This window comes from Vanrija pseudolonga, chromosome 3 (assembly GCF_020906515.1).
Source record: "Vanrija pseudolonga chromosome 3, complete sequence".
In the NCBI taxonomy this organism is placed as follows: domain Eukaryota; kingdom Fungi; phylum Basidiomycota; class Tremellomycetes; order Trichosporonales; family Trichosporonaceae; genus Vanrija; species Vanrija pseudolonga.
The window spans coordinates 234,719-249,915 of NC_085851.1; the positions used below are offsets into that span (position 1 = coordinate 234,719).

The 15,197-nt window shown below is 62.6% G+C and overlaps 9 protein-coding genes and 1 non-coding gene across 10 annotated transcripts; 7 read left to right on the forward strand and 3 right to left on the reverse strand.

Moving 5' to 3' along the window:
- Positions 1 to 122: 122 nt before the first annotated feature.
- Positions 123 to 383, forward strand: LOC62_03G003626 (uncharacterized protein; the record flags this gene model as incomplete). The annotated part of the gene is made up of 1 exon (XM_062770163.1): positions 123 to 383. One exon carries the CDS (start codon positions 123 to 125, stop codon positions 381 to 383), a length of 261 nt encoding a protein of 86 aa, XP_062626147.1.
- Positions 384 to 1,176: 793 nt separating this feature from the next.
- LOC62_03G003627 (uncharacterized protein) lies at positions 1,177 to 2,069 on the forward strand (the record flags this gene model as incomplete). Its single annotated transcript, XM_062770164.1, has 2 exons — positions 1,177 to 1,385; positions 1,820 to 2,069. 2 exons carry the CDS (start codon positions 1,177 to 1,179, stop codon positions 2,067 to 2,069), a joined length of 459 nt encoding a protein of 152 aa, XP_062626148.1.
- Positions 2,070 to 2,632: 563 nt separating this feature from the next.
- On the reverse strand, positions 2,633 to 2,713 carry LOC62_03G003628. Its single transcript is given in 2 exon segments — positions 2,633 to 2,667; positions 2,678 to 2,713. It is a non-coding gene; the product is annotated as a tRNA-Gly (tRNA).
- Positions 2,714 to 3,102: 389 nt separating this feature from the next.
- On the forward strand, positions 3,103 to 4,255 carry LOC62_03G003629 (uncharacterized protein; the record flags this gene model as incomplete). Its single annotated transcript, XM_062770165.1, has 2 exons — positions 3,103 to 3,419; positions 3,967 to 4,255. 2 exons carry the CDS (start codon positions 3,103 to 3,105, stop codon positions 4,253 to 4,255), a joined length of 606 nt encoding a protein of 201 aa, XP_062626149.1.
- A 754-nt stretch (positions 4,256 to 5,009) lies between these two features.
- On the forward strand, positions 5,010 to 5,318 carry LOC62_03G003630 (uncharacterized protein; the record flags this gene model as incomplete). The annotated part of the gene is made up of 1 exon (XM_062770166.1): positions 5,010 to 5,318. One exon carries the CDS (start codon positions 5,010 to 5,012, stop codon positions 5,316 to 5,318), a length of 309 nt encoding a protein of 102 aa, XP_062626150.1.
- Positions 5,319 to 5,935: 617 nt separating this feature from the next.
- Rv0584 (putative glycosidase) lies at positions 5,936 to 8,882 on the forward strand (the record flags this gene model as incomplete). Its single annotated transcript, XM_062770167.1, has 7 exons — positions 5,936 to 6,285; positions 6,333 to 6,709; positions 6,757 to 6,967; positions 7,007 to 7,650; positions 7,728 to 8,305; positions 8,378 to 8,479; positions 8,531 to 8,882. The coding sequence occupies 7 exons, from the start codon at positions 5,936 to 5,938 to the stop codon at positions 8,843 to 8,845; spliced, it is 2,577 nt and encodes an 858-aa protein (XP_062626151.1). The 3' UTR covers positions 8,846 to 8,882.
- A 330-nt stretch (positions 8,883 to 9,212) lies between these two features.
- Positions 9,213 to 10,089, forward strand: LOC62_03G003632 (uncharacterized protein; the record flags this gene model as incomplete). Its single annotated transcript, XM_062770168.1, has 3 exons — positions 9,213 to 9,325; positions 9,373 to 9,520; positions 9,571 to 10,089. The coding sequence occupies 3 exons, from the start codon at positions 9,213 to 9,215 to the stop codon at positions 10,087 to 10,089; spliced, it is 780 nt and encodes a 259-aa protein (XP_062626152.1).
- Positions 10,090 to 10,191: 102 nt separating this feature from the next.
- On the reverse strand, positions 10,192 to 12,258 carry cct7 (putative T-complex protein 1 subunit eta). Its single transcript, XM_062770169.1, has 5 exons — positions 12,196 to 12,258; positions 12,096 to 12,120; positions 11,861 to 12,007; positions 11,695 to 11,815; positions 10,192 to 11,651 (listed from the first exon to the last, which is right to left on the reverse strand). The coding sequence occupies exons 1-5, from the start codon at positions 12,217 to 12,219 to the stop codon at positions 10,292 to 10,294; spliced, it is 1,677 nt and encodes a 558-aa protein (XP_062626153.1). The 5' UTR covers positions 12,220 to 12,258; the 3' UTR covers positions 10,192 to 10,291.
- Positions 12,259 to 12,494: 236 nt separating this feature from the next.
- On the forward strand, positions 12,495 to 13,583 carry VMA11 (V-type proton ATPase proteolipid subunit 2). The gene is made up of 10 exons (XM_062770170.1): positions 12,495 to 12,576; positions 12,622 to 12,643; positions 12,680 to 12,756; positions 12,797 to 12,815; positions 12,866 to 12,887; positions 12,976 to 13,023; positions 13,067 to 13,123; positions 13,168 to 13,223; positions 13,270 to 13,334; positions 13,438 to 13,583. Exons 1-10 carry the CDS (start codon positions 12,530 to 12,532, stop codon positions 13,469 to 13,471), a joined length of 447 nt encoding a protein of 148 aa, XP_062626154.1. The 5' UTR covers positions 12,495 to 12,529; the 3' UTR covers positions 13,472 to 13,583.
- Positions 13,584 to 13,607: 24 nt separating this feature from the next.
- Positions 13,608 to 15,144, reverse strand: LOC62_03G003635 (uncharacterized protein). Its single transcript, XM_062770171.1, has 2 exons — positions 14,653 to 15,144; positions 13,608 to 14,614 (listed from the first exon to the last, which is right to left on the reverse strand). Exons 1-2 carry the CDS (start codon positions 15,106 to 15,108, stop codon positions 13,673 to 13,675), a joined length of 1,398 nt encoding a protein of 465 aa, XP_062626155.1. The 5' UTR covers positions 15,109 to 15,144; the 3' UTR covers positions 13,608 to 13,672.
- Between the last annotated feature and the right edge of the window lie 53 nt (positions 15,145 to 15,197).

The following is a 15,197-nucleotide window of genomic DNA, read 5'->3' on the forward strand; positions in this document are numbered from 1 at the left end:
GGACGGCGGGCATTGGACATGGCCATGGCTTGGCATTGTGCCTTGTGGCACCTTGCCCAGCGGACGACGATTTAAGAACTGAACTGAACAGAGGACGCACGCACGAACAACGACACGCCACAATGAAGCTAGCCCTCGCCACTGTCACCACTCTCCTCGCCACGGCGCTCGCCGCCCCATCGCCCGCCAACACCGACCTCACCCTTGCCTCTGCGCTGCCGCGGCCCAGCCCCGACCTCTTCTTCCCGTGCAAGCACACGACGAGCTGCGTCTTCCCGTCGCGCTGCGACAAGCTCTGCGCGGACCAGGGCCTCCGACTGGCGCGTCTCCAGACGTGTGGCTATGCGCCGATTCGCTTCGCGGCCAAGTGCTGTTGTCGGTAGTGGCGCGAACATAGTGAGCGGACGCACAACTCGACTGGCTCATTTCAACGGAGATGAGACGGATGAATCATGTTCCCATGATGCTCCGCACGGGCACTTTGAGCATACCCCCTTCTTGGAAGTGAGTGCCTTGTGGCACCTCAGAACAAGTACTTAACCAGCCGGTTTCACACCCAACCCCGCACCGCATCACCGACCCGCAATGAAGCTCGGCACCATCATCGCCCTCCTCGCCGCCACCACGGCAACCCTCGCGGCGCCGACCCCAGCCGACGACAGCAAGGCCGTCACACCCCTTCCGCCCAACCTCCCGATCGGGCCGTGCAAGTACTCCTCTCCGAAATGTGTCGGCCCCTGGCCCGACTTTGCGTGCCAGCGCCTCTGTAAAGAGAAGGGCTTCGCCAACTCGCTATTGCTGCCGTGTGGGTTCGCGCCGATACGGTTTAGCGCCAAGTGCTGTTGTTTGGCGGGGGTGAGCACTGTCAATGGCGGGGGAGGAGTGGCATACTAGGCGGAGAAGCGGAGCCACCCGTCGGCAGGCAGCAGTCCACGCTCTGAAGACGAGGTTCGGTCACATACACACTCGGCAGATGCATGATTGCGATCGGGCGGCAACTGTTGTATTGCCATGAACCGCCGTTGCCAGTCTAGCTCGTCGTCTAGCGGGAAGTGCAACTCCGCGTCGTCGCTGGGCGAGTGTCCGTGTAGTGGCCCCAATGCCCGCTGCCCGCCTACAAAAACTGAGCTGGGAACCCATGCGTATCCCCCACTGGACACTGAAAACCCATACAACATGAAGCTCGCACTCACTGCCCTGCTGCTCGCCACCATGGCCCTCTCCATCCCCGCCCCCGAGGCGGCAGTGATCCGGCCCATCCCCGACCCGCCGAAGGATCTCGACGACACCCCCAAGCCGGCCACCAACACCATCGTGCCGAAGCCGCCGGCCAAGTGCGTCTTCTTCGGGGACGCATGCGTGTACCGCGTCTTCGGAGAGGAAGAGTGCGAGCCATTCTGCTCCGAGAAGGGGCTCACCTTTTGGGCCCTCGTGGCGTGCGGTGGCCGCCTGCCTGGCATGTCGAGGGCGCGGTGCTGCTGTTACGCTAAGTGAGCAGGTAGGAGATATGCATCGGCGTCTGAAGTCGAGGGAGTGCGAGTGCACCGAGCTTAGACTGGTGGGCCGGGCACCCGACGCCGTTGATGAGAGAGAAGGCCTCCCGGCACCGACGATCGGGGCATGGCCGCGACGTATGCAGCTGAAGTATAGTCGCGCCGTCGGGCTCGTCGTGCCGCCGTCGGCGCAGCTGGCGCCCATGCAGTTGGGCACAGGTGGCCGTAGTCCGTGAGATGATGACTCTCGCTCGTCGAGGCATATAAGTGAGAGCCGAGCTGGCGGGCGGCTCACAACACAACAAACCACCACCGCGCAAACACAGCATGAAGCTCGCCCTCGCCACCCTCTTCCTCGCGACCATCGCGCTCGCGGCACCCGCCCCAGCCGCGGACCCGGAGCCCCTCCTTCCCGGCATCGATCAGTGCACCTGGCTGCCGAAGTGCATCCCCGAGCTCGGCGGCACCGCGGCCTGCACCCAGCTGTGCGCGGCCAAGGGGCTCACGTTTGGCCAGATCCAGCCGTGCGGCTTCCTCCCGCCGTACAAGGTCTCCTGCTGCTGCTACCACAAGTGATGCCTGTACCAAACGAAGGAGATGATGAGATGTAACTGCGTCCCGAAGCAGGTGTCGGTGGGAATGCTGCCTCCTTGACGGGCACAGTTGCCCGCGGACGGCGACGTCACACGCCCGTTATCTTGACGACCGAGTTTATCTCCCCGTTCCGGCGTGCTTGGCTCCCGTGACGTTCCAGAACTCCGGGATGCAGATGTGGGTGAAGATTTGGAATAGGCATGAGGGACTGGGGTGTGCCGAAATAAATTAAATCCCGCTAAACCCTGATAAATCCACAGGGGATCAGTGGCAGTAGGTGGATTTTTTGATTTGTTGTTTTCGATATGATCTGTTTCCATCCACCGCGGTTCATTCACTCTTGCACTCGCTCTTTGAATGCAATACCTCTCCGTCCGCCTTCAGCGCACTGACATGCGACTCGTAAAACCATTACCAGATCCACCGCACGGCGCTCCGCTATACCTAAACGCCACATCAGGATTTTTAGACCCTTCCTTCGCACTCGCCCCGCCACTCGCTCCCAATCAGAAAAAGACGATTCCTCGATGCATTCGCTTTTCTTTTACACCGTAAGGGAGTCGAACCCCTGCCGCGTCGACGTAGCTGAATGGCAACGACGCATGATACCGTTTCACCAACGGTGTAGAGAGAATTCTCGAGAACAGGATGGAAGTCGCAGTCGGTCGGTTGGTTATGAGTGTGCCCGAGGTTCCAAAACACCGAAGGTGGCGGCCTAGCAATTGTACGAGCGGGGCGCGCACCCCAGCACACAATAGCATCTGTCGTGTATGGGAAGTGTAGAAAGATACCAACTTGACACCCCCCGGGCGCTGGTACGACGTGAGAAGGACCACGGCGAGGGCGAAGCGGGCAATGTGTACTGGGGCGCGGCGCGGGCAATGAACGCAGCCACACGTCGTCGTCGCTGAACTGCTGTCAACATGACAGACTTTCCGTCTCTTGCGATGGGACAAGACAGCAAGGCGAGCCGTTTCCTCTCCTTCAACGCAACCCAAGCAACATCAACGCGCCGATGAAGCCTCATATCCTCGCACTCGCCTTCCTCGCCTCCAGCCTCGCAGTGCCCCCGCCGCCCACCGACGCGGTTGCCCACGTGTCCCCCACCGACTCCGAACTCGCTTCTTCTTCTGTCCTCACCGACGCCGCGCTCAGCAAGTGCAAGCGCGCTCTCTTCCCCCGCGACGCGGCCGACGACACCGACGGCGAGCCAGCCGTCTGCGCCTACCCCTCCGAGTTCAACTTCACCTGGGACCGCGGGTGCGCGTGGTGCCGCACGTGCGTGTGGTGGTGCGCCAAGTTCGAGGCGGGGTACGCGTACACCGAGAAGGGGTGGGCGGGGTCGACGCGCTGTTGCTGCACGTAGCGAGGTGCTGTGATGTGACGGTATTGTGGGTGGCGCGTGTTCCGGCCCAAGCGTGGCCTGCGGACACGGAGCATTCTCCTCTCCGCGCCCAACCTGACACCGTTCCTACCGCGCGGAGCGGAGCGCCTGACAGACTCGGTGTCCTCAAGAGGTGCAATGGAGACGCGTTCTGACGGAGCGCAATTACCCCCTGCCCACATTGAATGTAACTGCCAAGGACGGACGGCCACAGGCACGCCGAACCCAACTCTCATCCCGAACTCCAAATCTGTGACTCGCCCACCTACTATTCCGCGCCGAGTCTCTTTCACCAGCACTCCTCTGCTTGGCCCTCTCAGACGTGGGGAGGAGGGGAGGAAGCCCGTGAGGGCGGTCACGAGGCCCTCGTTGGAGGTGAGTCAGAGCCGGCTCGTTCGATCCGGTGTTCTACGACTTGGCGTGGGGGGGAAGTTTGGAGATATAAAGGCAGAGGGCAGCACCCCACTCAGGTATCCAAACGAACCACCGACCAAGCCAACCAACGCCCCCAATGAAGCTCGCCATCCTCGCGCCGCTCCTCCTCGCCGTCTCGGCCCTAGGCGCACCGGCAACCACGCCCAACGATATGACTGAGCGCGACGCGACGCACGAGCTCACCGACCGGGCGTGCCTCTGGCCCAGTAAGTGCGCTATCAACTGGTCGGTCCGCTTCCCTATCAACCTCGGAGGCTGTGAGAAGTACTGCGCGCGCTATGGCCGCCGGTTCCAGCTCATGAGCTCGGCTGGCTGCCCGTGGCTCCAGAAGCGCTGCTGCTGCAAGTAGGGGGTCGATGTGAATGTTTGCAGTGCCTCAATGGGCTGTATGCAGGATGATTCTCCTAGATTTGGGGCGCACACAGCAGCAGTCGAGCGACGAGGGCTACAGTGACACCCGCCCTGCGGTGTTCGAACAATGTCAGCGGTGTTCGTTCCGGCTGCGAGATCACGATTTCCGGGTCCCTCCATGCCCCTGCACCGACAGTGTGCTCCATATCACTGCCACGAATGAGGCGCCTTGCACCCGCTTGCCGCTCGGAACGTGCCACCAAACGCACACCCAGCCCAGCTGTGCATTGATAAGGGCTGAAACCGCCACTGCCGAGGCGGGGCACGATACGCCCGGCCTAACGCTTCCCATCCCGGGCTTGATCTGGAGAGCCAAGAAGGGAGGGTACTATGCGCCTGCCTGCCCGCCGAACAGATAAACACAGCACGCCCTCCACCCCTCCTCCGGCGTCCGTCTTGGCGGTGCCCATTCCCCAACAGCTCGGGACGGTGAGCTTTCCCGAGCAGCGCTTGGGCGCGGGGCGTGGGTTCGGGACATTGATCCGGCAACTGGGGCTCGAGGGCGCCAGATGCCAAGCCAGATGGGTGCCGATTGAAAGGGGTGGCATACAGTCACTGGAGGCTTTCTCTGAGGATAAAAGGGCAGGCATGGACAGCGTTCTCGACATCAAGCAAGCACCTCGCCTCGCCTCGCACCACTCAACCAACTCGCTCGCACCCAACCAACACCTCGCACCGAACCAAGCACAACAATGAAGTTCACCGTCCTCGCCTCTCTCTTCTTCGCTGCCGCCGCCCTCGCCGCTCCCACCGAGGTTGAGCGCGACGCTACCCTCGAGCTCGCCGACCGCGAGGCCAAGGTCGACCCCGTCGTTGCCGACCTCCCCGCCCGCGACGGCGAGCTCGTCGACCGCGCCTGCCTCTACCCCTCCAAGTGCTGGGGCAGCTGGTCGCCCGCCTCGTGCGAGAAGTACTGCGCGTACTACGGCCCCAAGTACCACTACTACGGTTACAGCACCTCGGGTTGCGCCAAGGGCTGGAACCGCTGCTGCTGCCAATGAGCGAGCCCCGCCGGCGCCGCCAGCTCGCCGTCGACTCGATCGGGCCCACGGCATGAGGCGGGAGGAGTAGTGATACTATCGGACGAGGCTGGTTCTGAGGATGTGCGGGTGTGTGTCAAGTGAAGTGAAGTTATGTCATGTGTGAACAGCGAAGTGTGGTGAGCAGTGAGCGTCGGTGTGTTTGAGGCAGCGCCATGCTTCGATGACGAACACACGGACAGCTAGCTTTACTGAGCGCGATGTGCAGGCTGTTATCTCATTAACTCGATGCTTGCTTCACCAACTGATAACAGAGCTACATTTAGTCCAGATCCACCGCGCGCCTGAGATGCACCTGTATCTTGACGCTGCACGCAAGCTACCAACGTACATGACACACTCGCAGTCATTGTTGACACATGCCCCATCCCCCGATCCAAGTCCGATATCGGGCCGACCTCCACATGAACGGGAATGCCGGCTCCACATTGGTGATTGCGATTTCACAACCCGGACCGCGGACCGACAAGCCGTGGACAGAGAGATGATACCCTTGCTGCCTGCCCTCTTTGCAGCCAAGTAAAGCTCGACTCGCTCGACCGGGCACACCCCTCCTCCCCCCCATCGCCCTCACAACCATGTCGAAAACCAACGCGCCCAAGGCGCCAAAGGCAGCAGCGCCTGCCGCCGCCCGCAGCGCGCAGCGCAAGGCCGGCCCCAACCCGCTCGCGATCGCGCTCAATGTCCTCCTGGTCGGCGTGTCCGTCTTCCTCGTCACGAGGCACGCGGACGCGTTCACCGACACCTGGAGCAAGGTGCGCGCGCATGCCGAGGACCGGCTTGCGCTGTTCGGTGTCGAGAGCTTTGGCTCGACGGCCGTCGGCCATGTCGACTTTGCGGACGGGCGCTCGCGCCGTGCCGGCAAGGAGTTTTTGAAGCCTGAGAGCGACGCGCTGAGATACGTCAACGTCAACCTTGGTAATGGCGGGTGAGTTGGGGGGAGACTGTGAGGGGGAAGATGGATGGAGGGGGCAGGAGGGGGTCTGGCGACACGAACGAACTCCGCTCACACCACAGCCCCGAGCCCGACCTGTCCGGCGGCATGATCCCCTCGGTCGCCCCGCCCTTCGCCATGACGCGCTGGACGGCGCAGACGCGCCGCAACTACGTCTCGATGTGCCCGTACAATCAGACCGACACCAAGGTGCACGGCTTCATCGGCACGCACCAGCCGGCGGTGTGGATGGGCGAGAGCGGCCCGGTGCAGATCGCGACTGGTCTCGGCGAGGTCGTCACGGACTTTGACGCGCGTGGCCTTTCGTTTGACAAGCGCGACGAGTACGCCAGCCCGAACTACTACTCTGTCGGGCTGAAGGGTGCCGACGGCTCCATCAACGCCGAGCTTGCTGCGAGTGAGTCCGGCCCCAAGTGGTGTCAGAGCGGCGGCTGACCTTCGTAGCCTCGCGCGCTGGCCACCTGAAGTTCACGTTCACGCCCAAGGGTGCGGCCGCTCCCTTCGTGGTTATCGACGCCGCCCGCAAGACCGTCTTCACGCGCCAGCTCTCGGCTGACGGATACCCCCGCCCCAACCTCGAGTACCTGCCCACCGGCAGCGTCACTGTTGACCTGGAGCGTAACGAGATCTACGGCTGGAACGACGAGCGCCAGGAGTGAGTTGAACGCCGTGGGACGACAGCTCACCCCCGCAGCAAGGTGCTTGTTGGCGAGGAGCTGCCAGCCAAGAACTTCAAGGGCTACTTTGTCGCGCGCTTCTCTGAGCCCCTTGTCTCTGGAGGCATCTCGCGCCAGGGCAAGCTCCAGTCTTCGCTCGCTGGCGAAGGCACCGAGCTCTCCTCGTGGGCCACCTTTGCGGCAGGCACGCGCGCTGTCGACGTCCGCGTCGGTGTGTCGTTCATCTCGGTCGAGCAGGCCCGCCGTAACCTCGACCTCGAGATTCCTTCGACCCAGACCCTCGCGCAGACCTCGGAGAAGACCCGCACCGAGTGGGTGGCCAAGCTCGACGCCTACCGCCTCGGTGGCGCGACGGAGCGTAACCTTACTGTCCTGTACACTGGCATCGCGCACACCCTGGTGTACCCGTACGAGGTGTCTGAGAACGCCGGTACCGCTGCCGAGCCCAAGTGGACCTACTACTCTGGCTACGCCGACGCCGTCCTTGAGGGCGAGAGCTACTCGGGCTACTCGATCTGGGACACGTTCCGCGCCACGACCGCATGGCAGAACCTTCTCGCGCCTGAGCGTATCCCCGGCATGATCAACAGCATGCTCCAGGACTACAAGCAGGGCGGATGGCTTCCGATGTGGAAGAACATTGTCGAGACCAACATCATGGGTGAGTGGAGTGCGAGGCGTAGCCGAGCACGGCACAAGCCGTCGAGACTCTGTTCATGCCGCTGATACACCACCCAGTTGGCACTCACGCCGACTCGATCATTGCCCAGGCGATGCGTGTCGGTGTCAAGGGCTTCGACTACGACCTGGCATGGGAGGCGGTCCGCAAGGACGCATTCACCCCTCCCGACAAGGACACCGAGCTCGTTTTCTACGACAGGCAGGAGGGCACTCCGCAGGAGGTGCGCGCCGGTCTGACCGAGTACCTGAAGAACGGCTGGGTCGCTGCCGACCTGCACTCTGAGTCGGGCTCTCGCTCCCTCGACTACGCGTACGACGACCACGCCGCGGCGATCGTCGCGCGCACCGTCGGCGACGACAAGACGGCCGAGCAGCTCGAGGCCCGCGCCAAGAACTACGCCCACCTCTGGAACAAGGACACGGGCTTCATGGAGGCGCGTAACGCCGACGGCAGCTGGGCCGGTGACAAGACGGGCTGGACCGAGGGCGACCACTGGGCGTACTCGCTCAACGTGATGCACGACGTGCCCGGCCTCATCGAGCTCATGGGCGGCGATGCCAAGTTTATCGACTTTATGGACAGGCACTTTGCGGGCGGCCACAACCTGCACACGAACGAGCCGAGCCACCACATTGTGAGTTGGGCAGTGGGCGAGCTGGCGCAGCGAGCTGAGTGCTATCTCTGTAACCTGCGCTAACCCCCGCAGCCCTACCTCTACGCGTTCTCGTCGCAGCCGCACAAGGCGCAGGAGTGGGTCACGTCGCTCGGCAGCAGCGAGTACAACCACACTGCCGGTGGACTCTCTGGCGTAAGTCGCGTCCACAACCCTTACCCTTTGCCGTCCACTAACCCCACACAGAACGAAGACTGTGGCCAGATGTCGGCGTGGTACGTCTTCTCGGCGCTCGGCTTCTACCCCGTCGACCCCGCGTCGGGCAAGTACGTGATTGGCTCGCCGTTCTTCGACCGCCAGAGCGTCAAGCTTCCCGGTGCGCGCCGCCCGCTTGCGGTGGTGGCCGTCGGCGCGTCCAGCGGCAAGAAGTACGTCAAGGGCCTCAAGATTGACGGCGAGCCGTGGTGGAGCGTCGAGATCAGCCACGCGCAGATCAAGGACGGCGCCGTGCTCGAGTTTGACATGGCCGACACGCCGCAGGCGTGGCCTAGGCGGACGTAGCGAGGTGTTGGTTAGGAGTGGCTCATAGAAAACACATGCATGGCGCCGGATGTCGCCCGGGTATCAGTGACGTCAAGCTGTGATGGTGTGTCCACCTCCACCAGAAGAAGCCGGTCGCGATACCGGCACCGTCGCATTTGGCCGCGGCGGAGCACTTCCGAGCTTTGTCAGCGAGCGGCGGGGGCGCGATGGCGTGGACGCGAATGACTGTAGTGGACGCGGTGACTGTTTTGCGGACGGGGCAGGGGGGGCGGCGGCTTGCCCGCTTCGGCCAGCCGGCGGCACGGCAAGCAGGTGGGTGATAAACCCTGCGTGCGAGGGAGAGCGTCGTTTGTGTCTCTGCCACATCCACCCCCAGCACAGCACAATGACCGCCTCTGCACCAGCGTACAAGCTGTACGAGCTCGTCGCGCACGTCGACAGGCGCGAGGAGCAGACAAGCCACAGCTTCTTCGTGCTCCGGAGCAAGCTGGACCTTGCGTGCGTTCGGCGCCTCTTCTAGCCCACGCCGCAGACTGACGCCGCAGGCTCCTCGGCATCCCGTATGAGCGCGTCCCGCTCGCCTTTGCGCAGATCAAGCCGACGCTCGCGGCCGCGGGGCCGGACGTGACGGTGCCTACGCTGGCCACGGGCGACGGCACGCTCGTGGTGGACAGCTTCAAGATTGCCGAATATGTGCGCTACGCTTTCCTGCTCTGCCCTCCCGTGCGCGCTGACGACCCCAGCTCGAGGACAAGCATGCCACCAAGGACCGCTACCTCTTCGGCTCGGCCGACGCGCGGCGCTTCGCGCGCTTCGTCCAAAAGTGGGCCGACAAGGCGCTCCTCGTCGCGCTCATCCCGCTCGTCGCGCCCCTGTTCGTCGCGCACAACGACGAGGAGTCGGAACGCTACTTTACCGAGCGCATCTTCAACCCCGAGGCCGTGGCGCGCATGACCGCCGACCTCAAGGACGCCGACAAGGTTAAGGCGCAGGCGGCGGCCGCGCGCCAGGTCCTGCGCGTCGTCGAGCTGTACCTCGCTGCGAGCGAGGGACGGTTCTTGCTCGGCGACGTGCCGACCCACGCGGATAACGTCGTGGCCAGCTACTACTTCTCCAGCCAGGTCAACCCCGCGCTGAATGCGCTCGTGTGGGAGCATGCCGAGCTGCCCCGCGTCGCGCAGTGGATCAAGGACTTTAAGCAGGTGACGGGGTTCACTGTTTCGTTCCCCCCTCCCCCCGCCGGCGTGGTGGCCGATTTGTAGACGCCGATGAGTAGACGCGCATGAAATAAGATTGAGAAGCCCGCTCGTGCCAGACATCCCCAACACACGCGTACCTCGCCTCCAGCTCGGTGTGCTCCGTGACGTGACTAACTGCAATGCATATGCTACTCTACACGAAGAGGGCAGGCACCTCGGCCTCCGCCGCCCTCCGCCGCGGTAATGGCGACACACCTGACCGCTTTTACCTCCTTCCAGGACGGCCACGGATGGCACGCTGGGCCGCACCCTGAGGCATGGCCGGGCCAGCCTGCTGCGCCTCGCTCTGGGGGTTGCGCACCGTCTCGTCGACCGACAGGATGAGCGTCGCGGCCTCAACAGCCGACGACAGCGCGTTCGTCTTGACGAGCGCAGGCTCCCAGACGAATCGCTTCATGTTGTCGGCGACACCAGAGTCAGAGTCGACGTCGACACCGGCCCACGTCTCGCCCTGTGCGTGGCTCATGCGAAGGCGGTTGAGCACGTCGGTCGCGTCCAGGCCGGCGTTGTCGCAGATCTGGCGGGGGATAATCTCGAGCGCCTTGGCCACAGCGCCGACAATCAGCTGCTGCTTGCCCATGATCGTGCGCGAGTAGGTCCTCAGGTACTTGGAGATCTCCATCTCGCAGGCACCACCACCAGCAACAACCGAGTTGTTCTTGATCGCACGCTTGACGATCATGATCGAGTCGTGCAGCGAACGCTCAACCTCGGCAATGAACTGCTCGGCACCACCACGGAGGATGAGCGTGCACGTCTTGGCCTGGGGGCACTCCTCGAAGATGTTGAAGCGCTCGCCACCAATCTGGCGCTCCTCAAACTTGCCACACTGGCCCAGGTGCTTGGGCTCAATGTCCGACGTCGTCGACTGGATCGAACCACCAACAGCCTGCACAACACGCTTCAGGTCGTCACCAGCGACACGGCCGGCGCAGAAAATATCGCGGTCGGCAAAGTACTGGGTGGCGAGGTCACCGATGGGGAGCTTGGAGAGCACAACCTTGGCGCCGGTAGCGACAATGGCCTCGAGCTTGCGGTAGATGATGGTCCACTCGGCGTCGACAATAGCCTGGTACTCGGACACCTCGTTGACGCGGACCTCGGCGTTGTCCTTCTCGGCCTTGAGCTCGAGCTCGACGTTCAAGCACAAGATCTTGGGGTTCTTGAACGACTTGGGCTGCTGCTCGAAACCGGCGTACGAGAACGTCTTCTTGAACGCAACACCGCGGACAAGAAGCGAGTCCTGCATGCCACCACCAGGAACCTTCTTGACACCGATGAGCGACTCGTCGAGGTCGTCCTGGTCGAGCGACAGCACGGCGTCGACAACCATGTTGGAGAAGAAGGGCATTTGCGAGTGGATGAGCTTGGACGACATGGATGTTGACGCGCACTTGAGCAACAGGTTGCGGAACTCCTTGGGGTCGTCCTTCTTGATCGTAACGGCTATTTCGTTGATCTTCTTGATGGCCAGATTCCTCGCCTCGCGCAGTCCCTTGATGATAACGTGAACTCCGACACCCTCCTCGATGAACGGCTTGACCTCCTTGAGGATCTCGGCGGCCCTGGGCGTGTCAGCTACTAGCACCCTATCGTTAAGCTACGCACAAGAGCACCACACTCGTGGTACCGTCGCCGACCTCGGCGTCCTGAGCACGCGCAATATCAACGAGTGTCCGTGCGGCGGGGTGCACAATGTCGAGGAGCTTGAGGAGGGTAGCGCCGTCGTCTGCGCGTGTGAGTTGGGCGGTCCACCACAGGCAACTCTACGCACTGGAGATGGTAGCCTGGCCACGGCCGTCGACAATGAGCTTGTCCATGCCGCGGGGGCCGAGCGTCGACGAGATAGTCTGCGCGACGGCGAGACAGGCCGAGATGTTGGAGAGCAGCTGCGGCGTGCCCTGCGACGTGTCGGTGCCCTCTGGTCTGGGTCAGCTAGTGTTCCTTGCCTCCTTCCTTGCGCTCGCAGCCTCGCCTCGCCACACGCCGCTGCATTACGCTATACGTACCCCGAAGGAGGACCACGGTGGGTTGCTGCTCAATGTGTCAGCTTGCGTCCTCGCGATTCCAGCCTGCGCCATTGACGCCCAGCGTTCTCCCCGCACTCACCATCTGAGGGAGTCGGCCCTGCATGTTTGGGCTCGATGGAAAGGTGTGTGGGTGATGGCTAGATTTGTATGGAAGATGTTCGAGCTTTTGGAAACATCGATACCAAAGAGCGACGCGCGAACGCGTGGAGTGGGCAGGTGGCGACACGTGGATTTTCAGTCATGTTGCGTCATGCCGCCGTTTGATACATTTACTTCCGTTCATCGTCACTGCCGCCCGCTGGCTGGTGCCGCTCACGCCCGTGCGTCGAGCTGCTGTTGCTTGCTGCTCGTCGATGATGTCGAAGTGACTGCCTCCATCTCGCTCGCCCTCATCAACAGAGCCAGCGCGCAACATGACCACCCTGGCAGAGTTGTCCCCCCCGTGGGCGCCCTTCTTCGGGTACGTCAGCTCAACCTTCGACGGTACATTGAGCTAACGTTGCAGGTTCGCCGGCGTCACCGCCGCCGTATGTCGCGATGCTCGACGGCCATACTGACCTCAGATCTCGCTCTCGACCGTCGGCGCCGCGTTCGGCACGTCCAAGTCGGGTATCGGAATCGCGGGTCTCGGTCCCTTCCGGTAAGCTCCTGCGTACTCGCGTACGAAGCTGACCCGCCAGTCCGGACCTCATGATGAAGGTCAGTTGTAGACCCGCTTGACGAGGTAACAGATAACTGACGCGCGGCAGGCCCTCATCCCCGTTGTTGTGAGTTCGCTGGTCTAGACTGTAACTCCCACTGACCCCCGCAGATGTCTGGTAGTACGTATCGCTGGCGAGGAACGCCCCCCTAACCCCAGTTATCGCCGTTTACGGCCTCGTCGTCTCTGTCCTGATCGCTGGTAACAGTGAGTTGCTGACCTTCCTCGAGCTGTACAGCTAACACCTCAGTCAACCCCGGAAAGTACACCCTCTTCCAGGGCTTCATCCACCTCGCGGCCGGCTTGTGTGAGTAGCTGCTGCAAGCTCGGCGCGTCAAGCTAACCACTCAGCATGTGGCTTCACTGGCATGGCTGCGGGCTACGCTATCGGTGTTGTTGGCGATGCTGTGAGTGCCGCTGGTCTTCATCCCGAGTCCCTAGCTAACTTGCCAGTGTGTTCGTGTCTACCTGTACGAGAACAGGGTCTACGTCACGATGGTCCTTATCCTCATTTTCGCGTAAGTCGCGTGTTACTTCTCGTTGAACAGTTGCTAACACCCCACAGCGAAGTCATTGTACGTTGTGTTCGCTGCGCCAACCCGATAACAACTAACCCCGCAGGGTCTGTACGGCCTTATCGTCGCGATCATCATGAACACCCTCACCTAAGCGCGCCGCGGCGCGCAACAACTTCTTCAGCCCTGCTGACCCCGCCGTGGAACGGCCTCATAAATCGTAGAACTCAACATGCAGCGGATCCCATCCAGCGCACAGGTTACATCTAATCCAGCGCGCAGGCTAGAACATGTACATACAACAGAATGATTTACAGGGAACCTCTCTCCTCCACTGCCCCTTACTGGGCGCCCACATCAGCCAGCGAGAAGACGCCACGCATCGCCTCATCGGTCTGATCGATCGCCATGCCGCTCGCGTCGTCGAGCGACTTGTGCCCAACCATGTCGACGCCAACGACGTCAAGCAGCGACTGGCCGTCCTGGTACGGCCAGTCGTAGTGCTCGCCGTTCTCGTGAGCGGAGCGAACGACGGCCGCGGCGACCTGCTCGCCAAGCGCGACCTCTGAAGCGGTAGCGAGGGCAGCGGCAGCACTCGACTCGGCGTCGTCGGCGAGACCGTCGTGCAGATGGGCGTGGAGGTGCTCTGCCGCGGCGACGGCGTCGTGCTCGCCCGACTCTTGCTCCACCGCTTCCAGCCTCGCCCTCTCCTCGAGCATCCTAATCTTCTCTTGCACCCCCGCGCGGTTCTTCTTGAGACGCATCTCTCGAACGAGCCCGAGCTCCGGGTACTTGCGAGGCCGGCCCCTCTTGCGCTTGATGCCGAGTGCCCGCTCCTCCTTTCTTCTCTCAAACTCTGCCAGCTCCTCGGCGGAGCGGACCTTTGGCGGGCGGCCCTTGGGTCGGCGTGGAGGCGGTGCCTGGACCTCGGGTGGCGGCGCCCCAGGTTTGGGCTTGTTCTTCGAGCCCTTTGGCCGTCCGCGGCCCCGCTTGACTGGCAGTGACGAGTCTGGAACATCGCTGGGTGGCCCGTGAACATGAGTGTGTGGAGGGACGATCGGGAGATGCGCCGTGTGTGCCGCGGCCTCTGGCCCGAGTGGTGGCAGGATGAGGTTGTGGTTGTTTGGGGACTGGGGGAAGTTGGTATTGAAGATCGCGCCGTAGTTGCCAAAGTTGCCATGGGCAAAGTCTTCGAGGGTCGACTGGAGAGTATGCTGCAGCCTCTCTCTGTCGAGGCGCTCGCGCTCCTCGGTGTCGCCTGGCCCTAGGCTGGGGTGATGGGACTGAGGAGTTAGACACCGTTCCTGTGCTTCTAACTCACCTGTTGTGCGTTTGTCAAACTGTTGACAATCTCACGCAGTGCCGGGTCAATGCCGTCGTCGTCGAGGGGGATATGGTTGGGGTCCGCGTCCTGCTGAACGTCGTGGACGTCGACCTCGACACCGGGGTCAAAGCTCTCAGGCTCCGGGTCCTCTGCCTCCGCTTCCGGCTCGGCTTCTGGCAGCCCCGCGGCATGGATGCTACCCCCGAGGTCGATGTCATCCTGCTCGATGCGTCCCCGCTGGACATTGTGCACCACCTGCTCGATGGCGAAGAGCGCCGGGTCGATCGGTGTTGGAGCTGTTGCCGATGACGACGAGGTGGCGAGTGCAAAGAGTGCGGGGTCTAGTTCTGGCTGGGTCGTGATAGCTGCTGATGCCATGTGCAAGTGGTGTTGGGTCGCGTCGTCTTGCTGCTGTTGCTGTTGTTGTTGTGGGTCGTCAGACTTGTGCGTCATTGTGGACGCGTCGAGTGGAGGTTGGCCTCTCTAGATGGGAGAAAAGGAGAGAACAAGCAGCAAGAAAATCAGGCAGGGCGAAGTGTGTT

Excerpts from the sequence above, each read along its gene's own strand:
- VMA11 (XM_062770170.1), top strand. The coding sequence starts at position 12,530 with ATGACCACCCTGGCAGAGTTGTCCCCCCCGTGGGCGCCCTTCTTCGG. Across the intron at positions 12,577-12,621 it reads CCGTGGGCGCCCTTCTTCGG|GTTCGCCGGCGTCACCGCCG; the intron begins GTACGTCAGCTC and ends CTAACGTTGCAG. Across the intron at positions 13,024-13,066 it reads TGTCCTGATCGCTGGTAACA|TCAACCCCGGAAAGTACACC; the intron begins GTGAGTTGCTGA and ends CTAACACCTCAG.
- cct7 (XM_062770169.1), bottom strand. The coding sequence starts at position 12,219 with ATGCAGGGCCGACTCCCTCAGATG. Across the intron at positions 11,816-11,860 it reads TGGCCAGGCTACCATCTCCA|ACGACGGCGCTACCCTCCTC; the intron begins GTGCGTAGAGTT and ends TCACACGCGCAG. Across the intron at positions 11,652-11,694 it reads ACCACGAGTGTGGTGCTCTT|GGCCGCCGAGATCCTCAAGG; the intron begins GTGCGTAGCTTA and ends TGACACGCCCAG.
- LOC62_03G003635 (XM_062770171.1), bottom strand. The coding sequence starts at position 15,108 with ATGACGCACAAGTCTGACGACCCACAACAACAACAGCAACAGCAGCAA. Across the intron at positions 14,615-14,652 it reads GTTTGACAAACGCACAACAG|TCCCATCACCCCAGCCTAGG; the intron begins GTGAGTTAGAAG and ends CTAACTCCTCAG.